Source organism: Eretmochelys imbricata, chromosome 6 (genome assembly GCF_965152235.1).
Source record: "Eretmochelys imbricata isolate rEreImb1 chromosome 6, rEreImb1.hap1, whole genome shotgun sequence".
Taxonomy (NCBI): Eukaryota; Metazoa; Chordata; order Testudines; family Cheloniidae; genus Eretmochelys; species Eretmochelys imbricata.
Genome location: NC_135577.1, coordinates 59,131,127 through 59,149,221, shown reverse-complemented (window position 1 = coordinate 59,149,221; position 18,095 = coordinate 59,131,127). Strand labels below are relative to the sequence as shown.

The window sequence follows — 18,095 nt, the reverse complement described above, 5'->3', positions numbered from 1 at the left end:
CAGGGGAGCAGGGCTGTGGGGAAAGAAAGGGCCATTGGTACAGAGGGTATGTCTATACCGAACCTGCCGTCACACCTTGCGATTGCAGTAGACCTACTCTAGCTAGCTTGGGTCCTAGACCAGTGAAGCTGTGGCACCACGGGCTTCAGCATAGGCTATACAAGCCACCTGGACAATTATTCGGGTAGGCAGCCTATGCTGAAGCCTGCGCTACCATGGCTTCACTGCTCCAGTATCCAAGTTAGTAAGATAAAAGCTAGCTTGGGTGCGTCTACATGAGCTGCAATCACACTCTGTGATTGCAATGTAGAATGACCCCTAGTCCCTTTCCAGACTAGAACTATTCAGAACTTGTGTTTGGATTCCTGACCCAATCAAGCTACCAATCCAGCTCTGAGTGATACATGCAGCCCCCAGCCCCATCCAACTCCAGGGGAAGACCTGAAGCATCGACTAGAGTCGCTAATCTGATACTATGGTATTTTCAGGGCAAAGGCTCGCTGCTGCCTCCTTACGAAGAGGTTATAATGGCAAATCCAAGGAGGAGGAAGTGAAAGTGAAGAAGAAATCTCTCCTTCCAACAGTAACTCTCGCTCCACTCTGTTTGGAGGACTCTTCCACTTGCTCTACTCTACATAACAGCAGAAGCTGGGAAGAAGTATTATCCTGGCGTTAGAGGCGGACGCTCCACAAAAAAGAGGCTCCCCTGCGATTCAGCTGTTTCTCTCTTCTATCCAGCAGCCCTCCTGTCTGGCACCAACATTTCACCCCCTCTTCACTAGGGTGCTCTCTCTACATTTATTTTCCTTTTGCCATCACAAGAAGCCAGCAACGCCCCACCATGTCAGTGCCTATCCAGGCTGCCCTGCACCAGCAGCATTAACCAGGATGTGATGCTCGGATTCCTACTCTCCCAAGCCTGTTCTGCGGACTCAGGGCCTGAAAGGATTACAGCAGGCCCCAGCTGTCACTGCCAGGCACCTCGGGCTCTGCACTTGTCTGTCCATCTGGCAGTTCCACGTGCACAGGACCACGAGCAGTTGATTTAAAAGACAGCAAGAGCTGCTTGGAAAGGAGCCTGCTTGAAAACGTGACTGGCCTGGAGACCCCCCTCTCCCCTAGTTCTGTCCCAAGGGGGGTGGGGGGCATGCTGGCCAGGCAGTTCTGAGACCAGCATTGCTCCTGCACAAGACCAAAATGAGAAGCGGTTTCCAGCCCCCAGAGATCCAGCCCCAGATGGCTCCAGTTAGTCTTCCCTCAGTGAAAAGCCCAGGAGGCAGACCCCAACCCCCAGCTAGGTGTGAAGACCCTTCCTGGACAAAGGCTCCCCGACAGTACAGTCTCCACAGCCTCAATGGGGGCACCAGGCGCAGCTGCCTATAGGTACCAATGAAGAGGGGGAACAGGAACATAACTGGGGCAAGTTTCAACCCATATTCTGGGGGAGATGACTCAGCCCTGGTGACTCTTTGCAGCACAATGAAGAGAAACAGCATCATAAAGGATTCAGCAGCCAGTGAGGTCAGCCAGCTCGATAGGGCATTTCAGCCACATGGACACTCCCCAACCCAGCCAATCCCTGCCCCACTGCACACACCCATCCTAACCCCCAGTCCTATCCATCCTCCTCCCACTCTCCCTTCCACCCCCATGCACCATCTTCTCCCACTGCACATTCCCACCAACCCACTCAGCTTCTGCACCCAACCCATCTTTCCCCATACTCTCCCACCCCTCTGGTTCTGACCCTCCTCCGCACCTGTCCGTTCTCCCCAAAGCACAGAAAATCAGACAGACACCCCCCTCAGACATCCCCACTGTGTCTCTCCCCAAAGCCATTGCCCTGGAATTTCGCCAGGGACTTGCTTCCTGGATCAAACTTCCTGATTCAGAGGACAGAACAGAACCTCCAGCCCTAAGCTAACAGGACAGCAGGGCATTCCCCTCCAGAGACCTAGCCCTCTCCTCTGATCTGCTAAGACCAGACTTCATCTCCTCGCTCCCTCTCTGATGCCCTCTGCTTGCTCCATCTCTACCTTGGCTCCCCTTCCTCTCTGTCAAGGGTTTGTTACTTGCTCTCACTCCAGAATGGCAGGCAGCTGTTGTAATTCTCTGGCTGCCAAACCTCCTCTTCCTCCAAGCCTCCCTCCCTCCTGCATAGCCCCTCCTCCCCCCAATTTCCAGCACTTCTGCCCACACTGGCATCACCTGCCCTGCAAAAGTTTCCCACCTTCCTGAGATCCATGCCATCTCATGTCAGCCTCTGCCATCATTGATAGCTCCTAACTGTCCCACCCTATGGCTGGGGGGCTCTATCCTTGGCCCCATTCTCCTCTCCCATGTTCCCCTCTTCTCAGTGTCTCAACTGGAAATTTTAAATCAGCTGCCAGTTTTAGGTTGATGCAATCCAACGCCATACCCACCAACTCCTCCCCATCTGTCATACACAGAAACACCTGCCTCTCATTTCTTTCTCCTCAGCTGAACGTCACCAGGATGAAAATCCTCTTACTTGACAAGAGAAGCCACCTCTCAATAACAGAGAATGATAAAAATAGCCTTTTGTATGTATCGCACCATGCACTGCTTTGCAAACTCTGCAGGAGACAGCCGAGCGAAGGGATTCCTGCCACTGCACACAACACTGAAATGCAGCCCCCTTGCAGATAGAACAGCAACACTGCACAGTTGCTTAGGAGAGAAAGTGAAGAAGCATCTTCTGTCTAGCTGAAACTGCAGGGGGAATTTAGGGCAACAGAATGGAATCACCTGAAGCACCACCAGTCAGGACATTGGGCTCCTATCTTACTCAGAAGACAGCACCAGCACCGTACCCTCTAGCACTGACTGTGCTGGGACATGGGGGTCAGCAAGCATCCCCTACCAAGTCACCCGCACTACCTGCAGCAGCCCCTGCATGTTCAGACTTAGGAGCTCTCCCATCCGCATCCTGACCAGGCTGACCTGCCTTTTCCTCTGAGAGCAGACGGGTGAGATAGACTGACTACAGCCTCCAGCTGAACCATCCAGCCCCTTGCTATAGCCCGAAGCTTTCCAGTATCCATCACACTGCTTTTCCCTGCATGTCCTCCTGGATGACTTCCTCTCCCACCTCTGGCCCAGCACACTCTGCTCAATGGCTCATTCATAAATTTGTCACTTCATGACTCATTTACTGAAGCTCTCCCCTGTGGCCTCCCAAAGCTGCTCCACCTGAAATCCAGCCCCCAAACCCCACAATCACTTCTCCACCACCAGACTGACCTGCCATGGCTATGCCCCTATCTGCCTCCTCTCAGACTCCTCATCCCCCCTGGAGGCTGACTCTTTGCTCCTGCCCCTCCACTCCCTGCCTGACCAGTGCCCCACCAGGCCTCTGTCACTGTCCTGTGGTGACTCACCCAGACCCATCAGTGCCTCCCGCCCTCCAGACAATGATTTCTAGGGGTTAGTAGGACAAAGTGACCCTGGACAACCCCGCAGTACTCAGGGCAGAAGGCCCTGGCTCAGCATCTCTGCCAGGCCAGCATCCTGGTGCTGCCTTCTTGGATTGCTCAATGGGAATCTCGCAGGGGACACCATATCCCTCCAAGCCTCACCTAATTATCTGGGTGTTAACAAGTGATCTCAGAGGAGAGGGACATGTGACTCCCCTGCCATTCAACGGCTCCAACCCAAAAGCAAGGGAGAAGATTTCAACCCCCCCCCACCACACCCACTTTCTGCCTCCACGTCACTCTCATGGTTTCAGCCGCTTCCATTCACCAGCTGAGCTGTGTCATCCCAAACAAAAGCCTCTGGAAAAGGGATTAACCCCCTCCTCACCCTGCACCAGAGGCTGAGTTACATAGGCTGGAGCTTGGCCCAATACCACCCAGCAGCTCTCACCTCCCCAATTGCTACTGCCACTGCCGAGCTCGCTTGAGGCCCCAAGGAGATAACTGGCATCTGGGGCCATCGGGAGGTTGGGAATCCTCCCTAGGAACCCAGGGGACAGGGAAAGAGAGAGGGGGATTTCAAATGCACCCATCGCCACCCTAGGTTCTAGGCCCTTCGTCCCCTGGACATGCTCCAATCCAGACTTACCTGGGTCCGAGGCACCTGTGGGAAGAGGTTGAGAGTTGTGGGCCGCTTGGGTCTGTAGGTGTCCATGGTTACTGGCGGGGGCTCCTTCTTGAGCGGCTCTGGGGCGGTTTCCTCTTCGGCAGAGGTTTCCCCGGCAGCATCGATCAGGTCCAGCTGAAGCATCTCTGCCTGGAGCCGGCTCGCCTCCCCGCTGCCCACCCCCAGGCAGCTATTGGTCTGCAAGCTCACATGGCTCTGGGAGGATTAAGAGACAGAATCATGAGACTGGGAGGGAAGGTCGGGCAGTCGCATCGCATCACATCAGCCCCTGAGGGAAGGAGGGAGGGAGCCAGAGCTGGGCTGCAGCAGCACCAAGGCTGTGCTGAGCTGCCTTTTATTTTCAAGAGGACAGGAAAAAATATTCAAGTCTCCAAGAGCAGCTAAAAGCAAAGGTTTCCATGTTCCCGCACCGCAGGCACGGGGCACCGACACAGCTTCTTTATTAACACAACCGCTTCAGCTCCCTGCCCAGACACTGCAGCTACAATTGCAGCAACATGGCTATTCTCTGGTTCATAACAAGCGGCGACATTGTAAGTGCCATCGGCAGGGAGGGAGGGACACAGAGGCACTAAGATTGCACTGGCTGATACCATGAGAAACACATTAGGTTACACCAGAAACACGGTTTGAAATGCAGTCTCTCAGTCACTCCACAGAACCACAGGCAGCAGAAAGATCCTGTTAGCCCAGCAGCAGCTCCTCCTCCCAGGGCCCAGGCACGACTGGTTCCTACAGTCAATTCTCCAAGACTGTCCCAGTCTAGCTTTAAAAGTCCCAGGTGATCGCACTGCCAGCCCTTCCCCTGGGAGATTGTTCCACAGACTCATGCATTTCAATGCCAGGGCGTATCTCCTGAGAGTTTCCCTTCTCCATTTCACCCCATTCTGCCAGCTATACCTTTACTTATCCTGTTAAAGAGCCCAAATCTGCACGGGATGCAGCAGAGCTTGTTTCCAGCTCTTGGACTGTAGGTGGTAGAATTTTTCCATTGTCTCTTTGCTGAAACCGATGGGGTTGTACATGATAAGAATTGGACTTTAAATATTAGTACGAGTAGCTTGGCCCAGGGTAGATACCTACATCTATTGTGCATACATTGGTATAGAAATAGTTCCTCTCTGTCAGAAGGGCAGCCCTGCCCTGAGCACCCTCATGCTGTAGGCCACAGCACAATAAGTGCACCTGCCTCAGTTTCCCTCCTTCTGAGTCCCCAGAAATGAAGTTGCCCGGTCTTCCCAAGTATAAACATTGCCCCTGTGAGGTTCATTTAGTACGGAAGTCCCATGTACAGAAACCATAACAGAAGTCCCACAGCCACAGTGCACATCTCCCCCAGCAACATGCAGTCCTCACCTCCTTCCCCAAACCATGGGTCTCCAGCACAGTCCCAGTATCCCTTACCACACCCCAGCTCTCCAGGGCAGTCCTCTCCTGTCCTCGTACCAGGACAGCCACTCCAGCCCTTCCAACTGGAGTGCAACCCCCCGCTTCCCAGCATGAAACCCCCCAGCCTCTCTGCTGGGAGCATCCCTCATTCCCCCGGCCTTCCCATGGTTCCTCTGGGTCCAGCTCTCTGGCCCAGGAGATGCCAACAGCTAAGTTCCTCTGCCGCTCCTCTGCCGTCAGCCTTCTGGCTTGGGGATGCCAGCTAGCACACCCCTCTCGCTGCTCTCCTGACTTCAGCCTTCTCCCAGGAAACACCTGCTTCTTTCCAGGACTCCTCCAGTCCCCTGATTGCTCTCCCCTGCCCTTCTTGACTTAGCCAGTCTGCTCTGACTCACTGGGACTCCACCCCCTGCCAGGTCTCTCTTTTGCTAGATCTCCCTTCATCACTGGGTATCCCCCAGTCCATTATAGCCCCCAGGTGATGCCCCACCATCTTAACTGGCCGTGGGAGCACCTGTACTGGCACGGGGGCACTGGATATACTTCATTTGCTGGGGCCAGTCACCCTGTGACACTCTCCTTCCTGGATGCTAACACCCTTCAAAGCATGTGTAAACTATCAGCTTCCCACTCTCCTGGTTGCTATATAGTCAAATTGGACAGATTGAGCTTGTTCTTGTTTTCTGTCTTGGTATCAACATTGGTGCCAATCATCAGGGCATCAGAGTGCCTTAGAACACCCCAGAACTATAAATACAGTCTGTCTTGGTTTCTCTGTCCCAGTTGGTTGGATTCTCTTTTTAATCATCCTTTATTTTAGCAGATGCCAAGTTCGCTCTGCTCAGAAGGCACCAAGACTCATGGTTCTTCTGATCCCTTCCAGGAGTAAGTCCCACAGCTGCAGAAAGAGCTCTGACCCCTGCAACTGCAGGTCTCACCCTTGGGATAGACAATTCCACTCTCCAGAGGACCATAGCTGCCACGTACAAGCATGATCTCAGGAGGTGAGGGCTAGTCTGAACTGGATTGAAACCTTGAACTGAACTCACCATCCAATGGGGCGTCAGTGTAGGGGATTGGTCTAGATGACCTCCTGAGGTCTCTTCCAATCCTAATATTCTATGATTCTATGTAGGGTTAGGGCACTGAAATGATGAGTTCTCAGTGGCCTGTGCTGCTGGGTAAGCAGGTGGCTGCATTTTGAACCAAGTGGAGCTGCTTAAGATAAATGGTTTAATTCCTGTAGTGTGTGTTGCAATAATCAAGCCTTGAGGTCAGACATTGGTGGGTCCCTGTGGCCAGCAGGATGGGCTGAAGTCTCCCGAACAGGCAGAAGTAGGAGAGAGCATTTTACACAAAGAGTGCCAGCCGTGAATCCAGCAGGACTCCAAGGCTGTAGGCAGACCTGACATCCTCAGAGCAGCTGCCTGGGATACAAGGAGGCATGATGGTGGCAGTGGATATTTTGATCTGCTTCCATCTCCCCATGAACATCAACTCCATCTTTCTTCATATATCAATCCCTTTTGCCTTTCATGTCTCTGCCAGGATCCAAATATTGCCGCCCATAAAATTCTGGCAGCAGTAGCTGCTGCCATCACACACACCTAAAATGAGCCTTTGGCCCCAGTGTCTGTGCTGTTGGTACTCGTAGCTGTTACCAGAGAAACTCAGTCTCCTGTAATCAGGTCCTGGCCGGGAGTATGTGAGCACCTGCAGACAGCACATCACTCTGGCCTCCCACTGAAAATCAGCCTACATGCAAAGTTTCAGTCCTAATCTACAAAGCCAAGTACAGCATTGGCACAAACTATACCAGGAGTCACTGGGAGGACTCTGCTCCCCCAGCCATTCAAGATTCCTCCCCATAACACTGCAAACAGGAGAGCATCACTGATCCTTGAACTGTACTCTAGGCTTGGCCTTTCCACTACCTCACTCCCATGTAGAGAGGGATTCGCCTCTGAACTGGGGAGGAGCAGCATGGATCATGAGAACACTGAGTCCAACCAAGAGCATATGGGTGTGTGAGCAAGCACATATGAGAGAGCCAGTGTCCATCAAGACTAAGGCCCCAATTCTGCAACTGGATCCACACAGGCAGATGCACCTGTGTCGTGCCCCGCTGATGTCCGTGGGACTCTGTGCAGTCATCGTGATCACTACTGGCTTGGGGCCTAAGGCAGCAGGGGAGACAGACAGGTGATGCTGCTGCTTGCAACCTCAGAGAGAGGGGTTCTTGCAAGTGAAGTGGAGTAGTGTAAATTAGTTGGGTGCTGCACAAAGACAGGTCCCATAGCTAACTGGTCTGTAAAACAGTAAACGCCCCTACGCTGCAACCTTGTGAGTAGGTGTCCACATCCCCCAGTCCTGGGCTGCTGCTTGCTTCTTCCAGGCCATAAGGATGGTAGCTGTGACCTGTGGCCCTGCAAGTTGGAAGGGGCTGGGGTATAGTGGAAAAAACAGGGACAAAGCCTGCAGCTGAGCCAATTTTTCCAGCTTATTTTTATATAAAATGGGATTTATGCAGGAAATGCTGAGCAGCTCCAAAATGGCAGAGCTGTAATTCCTTCTAATATATTAAGCCAGGCTTTGCCCCTGATCCCTCCCCCTGTGTAATCCCCAGCAGCCTGAGAAAGGCAACTGCATGCTGTACTCACCACCCCAGCATCTGTTGTACCAGCACAGTGGCGCTGTGAATGCTGCTGGCAGTACTAACCAGCCCTATCCTGGGCCTGCTGAGATACTCCAGGATCCCCTTAGACCTGTTGCTCCTGGCCTCCGCTGCCACCTGCAGGGCATTTCTAAGAACTACGTTATAATAAGGAGAAGAATGGTGGGACACAGGGGAGTAGAGCTTTGCTTCTCGAAGGCATTATGATAGAAACAAAAGGGCAACATTTTCAACTGCAGCTGAAGTCAAGGGCAGCTGTAGCTGCTCAGCACTTCTGAAAATCAGACCCGTGTGGCTCAAGCTCCGCACCTGAACACCGAGGCACCCAAAATTAGTGGCTACCTTGAAGCTAGGGTTGCCAACTGTCTCATTGCACAAACCCAAACATCCTTGCCCCACCCCTTCCCTGAGGCCCACTCCTGTCCCACCCCTTCTTTGAGGCCCCATCCCTGCTCACTCCAACACCCCTCCCTCTGTCGCTCGCTTTCCCCCACCCTGGCTGGGGCAGGGGGTTGGGGTGTGGGAAAGTGTGAAGGATTCAGGCTCCGTCCAGGTGGCACTTACCTTGGGCAGCTCCTGAAAGCGACTGGCACATCACTCTGACAGCAGCTCCTAGGCAGGGGTGCAGGGGGTCTCCAAGCGCTGCCCCTGCCTGCAGACACCACCCCTGCAGCTCCCATTGGCCTCAATTCCCAGCCAATGGGAGCTGCGGAGGTGGCGCTCAGGGTGTGGGCAGTGCTGCGGAGACCCACCGCCCCTCCAGGGGCTGCAGGGACATGCAATCTGCTTCTGGGAGTGGTGCAGAGTGATGCAGGTAGGCTGCCTTAGCTCCGCTGCACCGCCGGATTTTTAGCACATAAAATCTCCCAGATTGGCTTCAGTAGTCTCCGGGAGATAGAGCCTGATTCCGGGAGACTCCTGGCAAAACTGGGAGGATTGGCAACCTTAGTTGAAGCAAAAAGAAAAGGAGTACTTGTGGCACCTTAGAGACTAACCAATTTATTTGAGCATAAGCTTTCGTGAGCTACAGCTCACTTCATCGGATGCATAGTTTGCCCAAAATTTTTCAAACGCTGGGCCACCACTTAGACCCAGAGATGCCCGTCTCCTAGACAGAGGGACCTGGTATTCAGCGATGACTGAGGCAGGTTTAGGGCAATATATTTATTTAACAAACAAGTCAAAACCCATATGCAGTAAACGGAATTTCTGTTACTGTACTCTAGCCTGGCTATATTTCCTGCCTCAGCCTCTGCAACTGGTTCCCCATCTCTGTGCATGAGTCAACAGGCGATGTGGCTCTGGACAGTATTCTGCAGGAGGGATGGCAATTATAATACTCCTTGCTGAAGCTTAACCCTTTGTAGCAGGCCTGCCCTTTACAGTTTTGTGCTAAATGTCCTGCTTGAACAAATTCTAACAACTAGAGGGATTATCAACTTTTTTACATATTGTTATGCTATCAACAGGTCTCAGACAATCTTTTTGTCAATTTCAAGAGTCTTCCAGAAGTACCATTAAGCAAAATGTCCTTCCATATCTTCAGTGGCTTGTTCAGTCTTTTTCCTGCAGTCCAGAACATGATTGATCCATGCTGGTTACTGTACAGCCAGTGTATCTGCTCTCACTCTGCTGGCTGCTCGTTTGCTCTCTCAGCCACATTCTCAGGTACTTTAGAAGACATCTGAGCAAAATGCTTTCACTTTCTGTTGATCATGAAATATGAATGAGATGACATTCCTTTAATCACTGCAGCCTTTAGTGGCCACTATCTTTTAAAATTCAAACATAGTCTTTGAGTATTTAAAAACAAAAGAACTATGGTAAGGGTCTTCCTCCTCTTTAATAATTTTCTATCGGTTTTAACTTGTCTGACCTCTTTGCTGAAAATCAGTTATTTGCCATCCTTTGGTTATGCCTTGTGTCTGGTAATAGGCCATGTCTATTATACAGAAGTTTTGCTGGTAGTTTTTCACATTGCAGAGCTGCTGCTCTGTAGCTGAGCAGAGCTAAAGATGGCTCTGCTCTTGCATCAATTGCTTTTCTGAGAGAGTCCTTCACTATATCTACAATCTGCTAATCCATCCCTATCTTTGCAGAAACTTCTGAATTTCAACACAAATTCCTTATTCTTGAGGTGTGGTCCCCTGTCCACTACTTCAGACCATGTCATTTTATGGAATTCCCTGCTACACAAACATTGATTTAATGGACCTGAGCCAGATTGCATTGAAGTTGTGATACATTTACGTGTCGAGCTTTGGGAAAGTTGCTAAAATAGTCTACAATAAGGTCATCATGTTTTTTTCCAGAACAAACAAATCTAATTCAGACTGTGTCCTCTGTTCTCTCTGTTGTACATCTCTGTACTTCCATCAGGTTTCACACACACTCACCATTTTGTCAACGTCACTGTTCTCTATGGACAGAATATGACTTATCCCGTTCTTCTTGGTTTAGCCATTCCCAGGAGTACTGCCTCTATTTTTTCCAACTTTTCCCTCCCACCACTGGGGGAATGACTTGTGGAAATGGCTATATCTGTACCTTTCTCTGCAGGCTCACCTGTATATTGGGAATGGGAGGGTGAGAGAGGTGTGGATTTCTCCATCCATTACCTATAGCTTGTATTACTCCTCATAGTATTTCATCCTTAGTCTGTTTTCCTCTTTCTAATTCATCCCATATTCTTAGTGATACCACATGAGGCTTTTATCATCAGGTTCACATGGACTGTCATGGCTTGTTCCAGGTCACCTCATGGGTCAGCAAGTGAAGCATGTGGTCTTGATAGTGCATATGCCGCTATTTGACAATGCCAGTAATTGCTGTATTCTTGACTGTGCTTCTCCACCTCCTTTTATGTATCACAGTCATTGCTTTATGGTCCATTTCAGGTTTGAAAGGTACAGTCATAGAAAGACATGAGACTTTGTACAGCCATACACAAGGCCTAGCATCTTTTGATTTGCAAATTCTCTGACACTGCCACAGCTCTTGCAGCATATGTGACAGGCAGACATTCTGTCCCATGGCTCCTTTTGAAACATCTGTTGAGTGTTTGAACTCTGTGTGTTGAAGCATTACAGCACTAGTGCTGAAGTCAGTACATATTACAAATCCTTTAACTCTGTCATACTCCAACATCCAGATCCATTCTATATCTATGTGACGGCATTATCTTAGGTGAGTTGTTTGAGCTGCATAGGTGGGTACAAACTTACAGTTCTAAGTCAAGATGCCTTGCAGACTCAGAATACCTTTATCTTTGGGTCTCTGCATATTCACTAGTGCTTGAATCTTGAGAATCTGTCACTTTTTGTGGTCCACTTCTCTGCTCAGTAGGTGATTTCAGTAACTCAAAATGGACACTTCGACCCTGTTGGTTGTTTCTTCTTGTGGTTTCCAATCACTTCTGCAGTTGTCCCTGAAGTTCAGTTACGGAGCTGCCCCAAATTATGATAGCATAAATGTACATTTTTTCTCCTGAGAGACATTCCTGCATCTGGGACACTGTGCAGAGAAATACTTCCTGGTGCCAAATATATTCTGAAAGGCAACCTCACGAGGCAGCCAAATGGTGCATTGAAAGTGTAAATCTCAAAGCTTTATGTCCAGAGTATCTGCCAAAACCCTGCTGATGCATCCAATTTGCTAAAGAATTTGGCTCCTGCCATCTCAGCAAATGTTTTTCTCCTTGTGGCAAATGTAACCTCCCCTTGTGATGTTCTTGTTCAGCTCCTTGGGTCAGCACCAAGTTCTGAGTCTGCCTCCCCTTTCACTCAACAGTTACTAAGGAGTGAATCCTGACTGTTGATTCTCCTGTTCTATGAATGATGCCGTCTGTCATGTTTTGCAACTTTTCCTCTGGTTTCTGTAGAAACTCATCTGCTGCCATGTAAAACAGACTCCTGACCGCCTGTAACTCTCTCTGTCACCAGGATCACATCTGGGATCACATCTTCATTTGATGCAGCTAGTGCTTTCACATATGGTTCAAGATTAATGTCTGTTATTCTGCTTCCCTATGGCATACACCCTTGGTCAAGCTAAGCATCTCATGTGCAGAAATAAATGCCTGGTTGCTTTCTTCAACGAGCTACTACAAACTCTTGTTTTACTGCCTTGCCTCTGAACTCCCCCAGGACTGGAACTGGAGCTGACAGCTCTATGTCACCTTTGACTTTTCAAGCTGTACACTTCCTTTAAACCTCTCTATTGCCATTTCTATCATTGCTTTCACTTATGCTCCTGGGGTGATTTTGTACATTCCAAGTAGGCCATTTGTGCATATTTTTAGTAGCCATTCTTCCGTGTGCAAGGTTCCTTTCTTAGTTGTATTTATGAATAACTCATTCTCATTCTCCACCTATTTACCATTGTGGGCAGCATCCAATACTATCTGTATGGCCCTGAGGATGTCACATGGGCCGCAGCTCTGTGCTGATTGGGCTGTTGGTTGAAAAACACTGCCCTAGAGGAATCCTCAAACTCCACTTTTAACCTGCACGTTTTTGCAAAGTGGTTATTACAGATTTTACATGTGTGTATACATTACATGACATACAAAACACTACACTGAGAAAATGTTATGGCTGCAAAGTCAAGCACAGCACTCAGAAGTTAGGAATTGTCAGTGCAACCTTAATTTGGCCCCCTGGTGCATATGTCTTATGACACAGACTTTAATTATATGATCATATACTATTTATTTTCACAGGTCCCCTGCCTCCTTCAGTGCACAGGATCCCAAGTCAGTGTCCCAGTGCCTCCACCCAATCTCGGCCCCTTGTCCCTAGTCTCTCCCTTGGACCCTCTCTTTGCTCTACGTCCCAGTTTATACTCCTGCCCCCCTCCCCACCTCCAGCATCTCATTCTTCTGCATTCAATCAGGCTCTTTCCTCATCATCATCCATGCTGCCTTGGTACCAGTGAAGGAAGCACTGAGAGCACAGAAAAGTGTCTCTCTGCTCTCACTTCTCAAGTCCTGAGACACCATGGCCCCTGGCTGCAGGGAAAGTGCTGCTCAGCCCCTGTAGTCCTGGGCTGGAACATGCATAAGACAGTTGGCACATATGAGCACTGAGGGGCTGGATCATTCTCAGGATGCACAGAATCTCCAGAGAATTTAGCTGCCAAACTCTAGCATGTCTCTATTGAGTTTGTGCTAACTGATTTCCAGAGGCTTACGACTTCGCCAAATTTGGGTGGATCTTCATGAGGACAACAAAAGCCACATTCCTGATGCCAAATTTCAGGTCTCTGGATCAAAGTATAGAGGCACTAGATCTCCTCAACAAAATGGTTGTAAGAAATTTTTTTATAAATGGGCAAAATAATGTATTTTTCCCTAATCTTGTTCCAAGAAACCAGTGAACCGTCTTTGCTGACATTTTTTGGAAAATTTCAACCTGAGACTGATATCCAACATGACAAATTTTAGCCCAGATGGTTAAAGTTTAGCAAAGTTATAACCGACTGCAAATAGGGTCTTATAATGGCAAATGTTGGGCACCCTTACTCACAGGTTTCAGAGTAGCAGCCGTGTTAGTCTGTATTCGCAAAAAGAAAAGGAGTACTTGTGGCACCTTAGAGACTAACCAATTTATTTGAGCATAAGCTTTCGTGAGCTACAGCTCACTTCATCGGATGTGCTGTAGCTCACAAAAGCTTATGCTCAAATAAATTGGTTAGTCTCTAAGGTGCCACAAGTACTCCTTTTCTTCTTACTCACAGGTGTCACTATCTGCATCCCTTTTAATATCCTGGATATTTTCTCAATACTGGATATCCTCTCTATGCTAACTTCAGCTGCTACATTGCTTACATCCTTCCTTGTTTGGTTTCCTCTTACCCTTTTATTTTTGAAAGCTTTTCCTTCCTTCCTACCTGTCTACCTACCTACCAAGTGCACTGAGCCTTGCTGGCCTGTCTTTACATTTCTAGTTATTTCCCTGCATGGCAGATGCACAATAGCCAAGAACTGCATTAGTGTCAAGATTTTCTAAAGTGCCCTGCATTTTTGGGTTCCCAATTTGAAACACCTTGAAGTGACCTAATTTTCAGAAGACACCCATCCTCTGTAAAACAGGCCTCATTAAGGTGTCCCAGGTTGGCCACCCAAAAACTTTGGGTACTTTAGAAAGTCTTGATCCCTGCCTTTCCAAGTATCAGGTCTATGTCCTTCTGTTCCTTTCACGTACCTCTTTACTGTTGGAGCCCAAAACCCTTCAGTCCGTAATGCAGGAGTCCTGATAATCTAAATTCACAAAATTGGCTTTTTAATTTTAAGTCTGGGATGAATTCTTAACATTTCCTCTTCTTTGTGGCTCCTTATCCAGAAAAATCATTTTTCATATGGAACATTTTTTTCTAAAGACACAACGATTCTCACACCTGTATATTACTTCTTCAAAGCTTTCTTCTTTAATATGGAAGACTTCGTAAACATCCCATGTTTCTGCTACTGCTCATGCATACATGCAATTTTGCACTCATCCTCCATTTTATTAGCCTCTGTGGCTCACAGACAGTTCAAATGGCAGTTTGAACCTTTTTCAGGTCTCCTCAGTATTCCCCAGAATGTTTAAGGCTGGTGAGGGATTTACATGTTACACATCCACAGGTTTCAGAGCAACCATTTTTATTTCACCTGTCTCCTCACTGTAGTCAGCATCCCTTTTATAAAACATTTCCAATCTGCCTCCTCTTTCCCTGCATTCACCTGCACTTGAGAGAGAGAATCTGTGCAAGTCAACAGGACATGCAGCACTGAATGTTGCAACTTAAAACTCCTTGCTGAAGTTAAACTCATTATCGCACAGCTGGCACATCACTAGATTCCAGCAGCAAGAAGAGGGTTAACACAACATTTATAGAGCACCTAGCCTGCTGGTGCTAGGGAGCTGATAAAATTTTTAGTTCTAACATACAAACAAAGGGGGAAATTCCCAAGTCTTGCCTTACCGTTTTATCTGTCACCAGCAACACCAGAAAACCCACCCCCTCCACTAAGGCCAGAGAAAACACAGGAGCCCTTCAGCTTGAAGGTCAAGCAACTTTGGCTCTGTCAGACCAAGGGAGAAGTGAAGGTCAGTTCCAGAACTGAGGGACACTCTCAGAACCCCCCTGACAGCTGTCCCCTCTTTTAGCCACGTGTCCATAAGCTCAAGCACCTCTGCAGATCTCAGCAGCCACAGGACCCATGAAGAGAGGTAGCTCACTGCTAAAGAGGTCCCAAACCACTTAGAGCCAGATTTTCAAGGGTATTTAGGAGCCTAAAGAAGTGGAGAGGCTCCTAGTGGGATTTTCAAAAGCACCTAAGCAGGTTAGGCATCTAACTTCCTTAGGTGCTTTTGAAAATCCCACTATGCCCCTACATACCTTTGAAAATCTAACCCTTATACGTCAAGAGCAACACCTCCAACTCTACCTGAAAACTAATTCTGACCAGCAGAGATCCCCTACCACCTGTGCAACACACCCTCTCTGAAGCATAGCTTAATAAGTAGGCAGCTGCATTCCGCACCAACGCCAGGTCCCACATGCTCCCAAGGGGCAGCCCATGCGCAGTGCACTGCAGCAGTATCACCTCAGGATGCCACGGGCAAAAGATCTGTGCACTCTTTATACAGAGTATGCCCAAGAAAGAGTGCTCTTAGCCACAGCTGCTGCCTGGGTATCCAGGAGCCACTGGGATCTTAATGGCAGGAAAGACCCTTAGTCAAGGAGGGGGTTGATATACCTTCTGCTATTGCTTCCACTGGCCCACAGAAAAACTTGGCTGATCCTCAGGCAACTTTGCCCTCAGATTTGATAAGTTTGCTGTATTGCCAGACAAACAGAGATCCAGAGCTGACTGTCTGTGTGCCCACACCTCCTCAAGGAGGTATGACAGCCCACTATGAAACTGGAAATCAGGCTAGGGCAAAAACATTCCAACTGCTCCCTATCCCCTATCCCATCAGATTCCAGCTTCTCACCCACCTACAACGCCTTACAGAACATCACCCTTCACCCAGAACCTACATTTCTGCCACTACCCTACACTCACCCTAGCCCTTTCGCTGTCTTGGATTTGCTTCTTCACTTGCGGTGTGCCCTTTATGCTTGGAACTTCATCAGATTCAAAAAGGATTCAGCATTTAAATGGATAATGGGAACACCCAGAGTTACATTAGCTAAGCTTAGAAACATACAAGGAATATAAATCCTCCTGCTTCAGTCGAACCAGCCACTAACTGATGGGGTAGAGAAGAAGCTTCCCCCAGGAACAGGGGCCTCTTTGATTGTCCATTTCAAGGTTTCTTGCACCTTCCTCTGAAATGTCTGGTACTAGCCATTATCAGAGACAGGATACTGTACTACAAGAACCACTGGTCTCATCTGGTATGGCATGTCCTATCTTCCATTGTCTGTCCAATTCTCTCTCCTCATTCAAATCCCCCTAAGATCTTCTCCAGAAATGCTCCTCCCCTGAGCTCCTGCCTGGATCAGCATGGAGCTCCCTGGGGACAGGGGCATGTCTTTCGCTTGTTCTCTGAGGGATTTATTCTAGCTGCGGAAGGCTAGCTCATTAGTACCTTGCTCCATGAATAAAACAGAGAAAAGGCACAGACATAGCAAATCCCCTGGCCTGCTTCCAACTGCTCAAAGGGCTTTCACCTTTCACTTCAGCCCCCTCCCACAGCGAGAGAGAACCACTCTAATGGTGGCCCAGTCATGGTGTTGCTGACAGGAACTGCCAGAACTTGGTGCCTTGGAATCATAAGGACATCAGCAGGAAACTTACAGATTTACCTGAGATGGTTTCACACGCAGTTCCTTAGGTACCAGGGCCTGCAATGGGGTCAGACTGAAAGAGCTCTCCCTTGGGCTGGGAGTAATAGAATCTGTGCCAGGGTCAGATGGGGAGATAGCTCGTCAGGGTGCGGGTAGGGATAATGGAGTTTTGCACTGGCATCAAAAGGGACAAGAAGGCCATCAAGATGGAAGGTGGGAGGTTAATAGGTTCTGTGCCAGGGTCAGATGGGGAGAGACTTCCATTGGGCTGGGGTTAAAAGGGTCCATGCTGGTCACAGTGTGGTCCACAGAATTTGACAGCATGGCCTGATGCTGCCTTATCATTCATACGGATGCAACTGATGGATACTACAGAGCCCAGCTGCCAGGCTCCATATTGATCCAAGCAGCCAGGCCACAAGGTGGGACCTGCAATTTCCGCGAGCCACACTAGTGTATTCTGAATTAAATCAGACAACTTTGTCCCTCCTGCCCAGGTTCCTGGCTCCCCACTCCACGACATCCCCAAGGGCTATTGGCATCCTTACCCGGGAGGCCAGGCTGTCCTTACAGTGCAGGCTGATTCCACACTCATCGGTGATTTCAGAGAGGTCTTCATCCTCAAACTCTTCAAGGCTGATGTCATGGGTGAGCCTGGTGGAGGCAAAGACCATGCAGTTACTGCTAGGAAATGCCCACAGAGCTGTCTGGGCAGCATCAGGCTACCAACACTGGGCCCATCAGGAAAGGTGGGAGGGAGCGTGACACTTACAAGATGCATTGTTAAATGGGGTGCATACCAGCAGGGAGCATTGTACCTGGGCTAGAAAAGAGGGATTGGGGGTAGTTTCTCCGGTCTATATTGGGAAGACATGTGAGATCTACCTCTTGAATAGGGGTAGAGCTCCCCACCAGCTCTGCTCCTCCCACAGTGCCAGGTTTGGATACAGTCTGTGGTGACCCTGCTGGATGCCTTCTGTTGAGGTGTCTTCAGCATTGCTCTTCATCAACAAGGCCCAGAAAGCTATCTCTCAAAGTGTGTTGGTGGGGAGACCGTGGCCAGACCCCTTCTGGGAAGATCAGCATGTGTACTGGTCTGGATAGTGCTGTGCTGGGGTCTGATGCT

The 18,095-nt window shown here is 49.3% G+C and overlaps 1 protein-coding gene across 2 annotated transcripts in view; it reads right to left on the bottom strand.

The window, feature by feature from the left end:
- MAPK8IP1 (mitogen-activated protein kinase 8 interacting protein 1) overlaps window positions 1-18,095 on the bottom strand; it is a 46,698-nt gene that overhangs the window by 15,813 nt on the left and 12,790 nt on the right. The window contains exons 2-4 of one of the 2 annotated variants that reach the window (XM_077820202.1): window positions 17,518-17,623; window positions 14,841-14,912; window positions 4,087-4,320 (exon numbers count right to left, since the gene is read on the bottom strand). In XM_077820202.1, the coding sequence (XP_077676328.1) occupies window positions 4,087-4,320; window positions 14,841-14,912; window positions 17,518-17,623 (412 nt within the window). Of the gene's footprint in view, window positions 1-4,086; window positions 4,321-8,206; window positions 8,261-14,840; window positions 14,913-17,517; window positions 17,624-18,095 lie in introns of both variants that reach the window. The other variant, XM_077820203.1, reaches the window with a different exon arrangement.